This window comes from Microtus ochrogaster, linkage group LG2, assembly GCF_000317375.1.
Source record: "Microtus ochrogaster isolate Prairie Vole_2 linkage group LG2, MicOch1.0, whole genome shotgun sequence".
Classification (NCBI taxonomy): Eukaryota; Metazoa; Chordata; class Mammalia; order Rodentia; family Cricetidae; genus Microtus; species Microtus ochrogaster.
The window spans coordinates 9,756,112-9,762,752 of record NC_022028.1 but is presented as its reverse complement, the minus strand read 5'-3'; the positions used below and the strand labels follow the sequence as shown (position 1 = coordinate 9,762,752).

Genomic DNA, 6,641 nt, shown 5'->3' with positions numbered 1-6,641 from the left:
ATGTTACAAATATGAACAAATATAAACAAAAAAGATAGCAAAATATGAACAAGCATCAAAAGTCAACACAGTTTGGTTGCCATGTTGAGGGTGCAAACTGTGCTCCTTAAAGTTGAGTGATAAGGAGAGGTAAACATTTTAAATTTTTGTCAAGGTATTTTTCCCCACTTGGTATTTATGTCACATTTATTAGTCTAGAATCAAACATTAAAAACTAAAATTTTAATTCTTGTTAGTCTAAAAAAATTAGTGAAAATCACTTTTGTAAGATTTGCCTCTACAAAGGGTTGGGGAATGAATGAGATCAAGATAGATTATGTGGAAAACACATAGAATAAATGAATTTTATAAAAAACCACTTTGCACCTAGTGTTTGCCAGTATTTGGAGAGTTGTGTACATATTGAAAGATGAAGCCATGTTACATCTATCTGTGTTTATGAATCATGACTGACCAGCTTAGAGACACTGAACTGCATGTGACTGGAGGCAAATGCAGACATAACGAGACAGCGAGCAGAGTTGGCTAATAACTGCTGGAACATATAGACATGTAATAAACAGTCACCAGTTCTAAGAAATGCCAAGTGATTTTCAGAACATTTTATCTTGCTTTATAGATATTAAATTGTACTGTGTAGGACCTGCATCCATTTACAAAAGGAAAGTAACTCTCATACACTGTGCTCAAAAATGATAGCTAGTGCCATTAACCCAGTGTCTATAAAAACCTGAATTATGTTCAGTGCAAGTAATACACAAATATTCACTCTATAGGCATAATGCATATCATAAAGATATGTTTATTCTCTCCTGTGTGTTTATGCTTAATGGGAAATGAAGTTAGAGGAAAAATCAGGCAGTCAGTCAGTCTTTCCCAAATAGCCTCATTTAACCAAAAAATAAAAAATAAAGGATTTGGAAGAGGAGAGCATTTGTGATACCAACTGGGGGAAAGATTATTTAAATCTATAAGCTAGACCATCCAAAAGCAGGCTTTTATAAAGCTTAGCTTGTGTAATCACAGCCTGTATGAGATGGAGACATGAAACAGTATAAGAACTACACTGAAGGCAGAGATAGAAAACAGAACCCATGATTTAATTGCTCGTTTCAGGGCACAGTTATTTATCTTAATTAATAATAGAGGAGAGCACTGCATACTAGTAGCAAATGGTATTATTCTACAATTCTGTATTTTAAACACGATTGCATTGCTTACTGTCTGGTTATTGTCACCAATGGGCTTAGAATTGTGAAATCTCAAGATAAGATGAAAGGCTACCTAAAGCCCTGAAATATCTCAGCAGAGATGTCCCATGGCCAAGACTTAATGCTTTCTAGAGATAAACAGAAACCCTTTTCCAGGAGGTACCATCTTTTACCTGACAAAGGGTGCACATTGGGCATTTCTTACCTGCAGAAGATACTGACTTAGCGCTTAGAAGATACCCATCTCTAACTTAAGGGTGAGACTCCTGGAAGCTTAAAAAAAGCCTAATAATTTATAGCTAGCAAGCAAAATGGACAGACTTGAAAGCAGCGGAGCTCCCAGTGTCGTGCTAATGAAGTCAAGAGCATAGACAAAGACTGAATTTAGCAAGCTCTGAATGTGAACAAAATGTTGAGACAAAAGGCATCTTGATTTCACAAATGCCAGACCTACACAAATGGAAAAGAGACAAAAACATCAAAGAACGAGAATTTTTGCAGTTCAAGATATTAAAAATGAAGCCAGGTGGTAGTGGTGGTGCATGCCTTTAATCTGAGTCCAGGCAGGAGACAGAGGATCTCTGTGAGTTCAAGGCCAGCCTTGTCTACAGAGCCAATTCCAGGACAGCCAGTACCATACAGAGGAACCCTGTCTCAAAAAACCTAAAAATATTTAAAAAAAAAAAAAGTGATAGTAAGTGAAAAGAAATCAAATTAGCAACAACAACAAAACACCTGGGTTTAGAAATGACTCAGCAGTTGAGAACACGCACTGTTCTCGTAGAAGACCTGGATTCAGTTCCCCAGCACCCATACCGAGGAACCACTCTCATCTTGGGTTCCAGGAGATCTGACTCTGTCTTCTGAAATCCTCTTACCTGCATACACGCATGCACAAACACATACTTTAAAATACAATAAATCTTTAAAAGAACACAAAACAAACCAAAAACTGAGGAAGGTATGTTAATCTCACCAACCACAAATTTCAAATATGTGAACCAAACCAAAAACAAAAAGAAAAGAAAGAGAGAAGTAAGACATGCTGAAAGCACCATATTAAAACCAAGGAAAGAAGAATAGGTTTTTCAAGGAGTCATGCTTTGTTTGGTTGTTTGTTTGTTTGTTTGGTTGGTTGGTTGGTTGGTTGGTTGGTTGGTTGGCTGGAGGTTGGTTGTTTGGTTGGTTGGTTGGTTGGTTGGTTGTTTGGTTGTTTGGTTGGTTGGTTGTTTGGTTGTTTGGTTGGTTGGCTTGAGGTTGGTTGTTTTTTGTTGTTGTTGTTTTCATACAGATGGGCAAAACCTACAACTCCAAAACTGAGAACCCATCTTTAAGGTCCTCAGCTGGGATTGGTCTGAACCTCACCTCTATCCTCCCCAATTTTGTGTCTGATGAATGTACCATCCCAGAGTCTTATCAGTGCTAAAAGTAGCCACATGTCTATAGCAGCAAGACTTTAAATCTCCCAAATTTAAACCCCAGTCCAGTCCAAAGCAGAGTTCACACCTCTAAATTCTATCACTTAATATCACTTGAATTTAGTGATCATTTCTCTTCCTAATCAGGATGTTTCTTATAATACCGGAAATCAATTAATGATAATGTTCAGTTGATTTACTACAGAACAAGACTCATAATCTTCGGGCAGTATTACCCAACAGCTTGCTACTCCCTGGAAGTGTTAGAACAAAGTCATATAGGGTTTTTTTTTTTAAATAACATGTTTATGGGCAACACATTACATAATGTTTGTCTTTTTGTAGATTCATTTTAGAGATCTTTAAAATGGTATTATTTTGTATTTTGTTCCAGGGCATTCTTGGCTCGGGCTTTGCATTAAAAGTACAGGAACAGCACCGCCAGAAACATTTTGAGAAAAGAAGGAACCCAGCTGCCAACCTCATTCAGGTAAATGTCAGCGTGATGGGGAGATGGCCACATCTGTCTCCAGAAGTGCTTGCTCGGTCATTTTCTAGTTACCATGCTTCATTGCTTCCTAGAGTTACTTACTGTTCTATGCTAAAAAAGAAACAAAAATAAAAATAAAAAAAATAAAGTCAAACCTTCATGAACAACCCAGAGTTTGAGCAGGTGTTGTCCCTCTCCCAAACAACAACAACAAAGTATGTTTTTCAGAAAATGGACTATGTGCTGTTCAGATTAATTAACCGTTACCATCAACCCTGTGCAGAGGTTACCAGTCCTGCCACTCCTGGAAGGACCCTAATTCACTTTATGAATCGCTGTGTGAAACATATTTGGTCATTAAGTGATGGAACAGAATGCAGCATCATTCCTGGAATTCCCATGACTTTCTCTAGCTGTTCTTTCCTTCTGTTGTGAAAACCATACAAGGTTTAGAATGTTGAGGTTTAGTGTCTGTGGAATTGCTTTTCATGTCTTGTAGGGTCATGGCCTGAAGTGCACTAGATATTAGAGGATATATATATATATACATAATAAACATATTGTGTGAAGCTAGTTCATCATACATCAGGTTTGTGTTAGCATTTCATTTTCTTTCCAATAAGCCAGGATTTGTGTTAACACTTTTCTAAAATATTTCACTTTCTAAACTATTTCTAAATATTTCTAAAATATATTTTCCCCAGATCAAGGATCTAAAGTGAACATTTCACAATGAACACGATAGTCCTGAAATCCCAAGTTATCTCCCCTCCTTAGAAGCAGCTGAAGCCCCACACTTTGAACCTGGAGATGCTGGGATGCAAATAAGAGGGACTCTGGGAATTGTTTGCTGGCAAATGTAGCAAGTCCATTGCTTTAATTTAGATCTCAGCTTTGAGTGGCTGACTACTTGGTTGTAACCTACTGTTAACCATCCAGTTAGCCTAGGGAACTAGGTCTGTGTCATGCCTTGCTTCCAATAGAAATGGAGCTCTGAAGGGGAAGGGGGGGTGAGTGTGTAGCTTAGGTCTATCCTAAAGGAAATCTGTAGCTGATGACTAAATTGGTTTTAAACAGAAAGCTATTTTACAACCGCTTACGAGAAGCCGGCCATTAGGCATGAATTGCAAGGCAAACCACTGACAGTCACTATTTTCCTAATGGTTTAAAAGAGAAATAGATAAAGGCCAGAGAGATGGCTCAGCAGGGAAGAGCATTGGTTGCTCTCCCAGAAAACCCTGGTTCGGTTTCAGCACCCTCATGATTACTCAGGTCGGTCTGTAACTACAGTCTCAGTAACTTGACATCCTCCACCGGCTTCTGCAGGCACCAGGCACCCACAGGATACACAGACATACATTCACACATAGCACCCATACACATAAAAATAAATTAATAAAACTCTTTTTTATAAGATGACAAAAACAGTAAAATTACTTTCTTGATGAAAAGGTCCTTAAGTTAATAGCAGCTTAAGCACCATAGCCAGGAGCTAGGAATGTAGTTTAATGATGAGGGCTTCCCTGACATGTATGAGTCCTTAGTTGAATCTCCAGTATTGAGAAGTCTGGAGCCAAGCAATGATCCCATAATGACAGAAGTGCACAGTACGGGCACACAAAAGCCTCAACACTCTCCATCTACAAAGTCTTCACCAAGGCGCATGCTCTCAGATTTCTTCAGATTCGTCCTCTCTTTACTATCTTTACCTCCATCTTCCTTCACTCCAGAACAGCCCTCCAACCTGGGAGCGCACCATTTGTTCAAAGGGCTCCCAGAATCCCACTGAGCAACAAGCCCTGCTTATGTATAGAACCAATAAACCCTCTCCTGGATAGTAAAGCTCCTAGAATCTGAGCTGTTCTGCTGAGAAGCAAACCTTTGCCGGCTCTCCTGTGTACGTCAGCTGTGACAACACAGAGTTGTGCTGCCAATACAGTAGCCACCAGCTCCGCGTTGCTATCAAAGCTAAGCGAAGTCAAGACTAAAAATTGATTTCTAGACATTTATCAAATGCTCGGTCCCTTTAAGGAGTCATGAGCTGCCATGGCACATTGAACCTACTTCTAAGAAACATGGCAGGGACTTTCCTCAGCTGCTGTGTCCTTCCTTGTCAACTACTGCATCGTGAGGAATAGTTCTCAATCGAGCTTCAAAACAAATTGGTTTTCGTGCAGCAAATCATTAGAGAAGTGGAATTTATGTCTGTCTCCAAAGTGAGACAACCAATAACAGGTGGAGATGCCAAATGAACAGTTTAGCTTAGAGGCCTTGAACTCCGTTTTGTCCAACTTGATTGTGTAACATACATATATTGTGACTAGCAAGTGAACTTGTAAAATTAAAGCAATATCATGGGGAAGTTATGAATTTTGCTTAAAATTCCCAGGTGTTTGTGGCAGGAAAGAGCACAAACTACACCATTTAAAATGTTTAAAACCTATGCTTAATATCAGAATTCAAAAATTGAATTTGAGGGCTGGGCAGTGGTGGTGCACACCTGTAACCCCAGCACTCAGGAGGCAGAGGCAGGTAGATTTCTGTGAGTTTGAATCCAGTCTGATCTACAAAGTAAGTTCTAGGACAGTCAGAGCTGTTACACAGAGAACCCCTGTCTCAAAAATTCAAAAACAAGATTGAATTTGATGAGGTGGGAAGTAGCTGCCCTCTCATTCCAATGAAATTTATTTATTGATGCTGCGTAGGAATAGCATGATATTCATTGATGCTGCGTAGGAATAGCATGATATTCATTTGCTCGTTGTGTCTCCTTCACGTAGTCTGAACAGAATCCACGGAGTTAGGCTTTGGCTAGACATGGGAGAAATCTATTTTTTTAATTTAGACATGAATTTTTAAGGATCAAGTAGGTTGAACAGCAAGCTTTGGTTGCTGATCCTTTCATTCCTTACCCCATAAACCTGCAGGTATGCTGTATATACGTAGCATCGAGATCAAAGGCAATTTCATTTGTGTTAAGGCTGAACCATGCTCTTGCCTCCGTGGCGAGTGAGATGCTCAAACTGCTTTGTCATTTGGTTGGTGAAAGAACTAAATTAACCAGAATCTCAAGGATTTAAGGAAAAAAAAAAAGTTGAAAAGCCCAGAAGCTCACAGCAAACTTAGCTGTGTCAATATCTTTGCATGACTCATTTAAATTAACTTTTCAAGTGGAGCAGTCTGGGAAACGAAATCAGCTCTCGGTAACGTTCTGAATACCTGCCCAAATGTCACAACTTTTATCAATAATACCTAAGACTCACAGAGTCTTTTACAGTTTGCAGAGTGCTTCCAACACATTATATCACATGATCACCAAGATAAGCCTCTTCATTTGCTAGGACTAAATCCTTGCTGTCTGAGTCCAAATCCAATACTCCTTAACTTTATTTTAATTTTGGAAAATCTCATACATATATACAATGTTCTTGATCAGATAGATCCACCCCCACTCCCTTCTTCTTACTCACCCAGCTCTCCACCAACACATCCATTCCCAACTCTCTCTCTCTCTCTCTCTCT

At 39.1% G+C, this 6,641-nt stretch overlaps 1 protein-coding gene across 3 annotated transcripts in view; it reads left to right on the top strand.

Annotated features, from left to right (window-relative positions):
* Nucleotides 1-6,641, top strand: part of Kcnq5 (potassium voltage-gated channel subfamily Q member 5) — a 529,997-nt gene that overhangs the window by 446,541 nt on the left and 76,815 nt on the right. For all 3 annotated transcript variants that reach the window (XM_026785580.1, XM_026785581.1, XM_013351081.2), the window contains exon 8: nt 3,024-3,119. In XM_026785580.1, the coding sequence (XP_026641381.1) occupies nt 3,024-3,119 (96 nt within the window). The remainder of the gene's footprint in view (nt 1-3,023; nt 3,120-6,641) is intronic.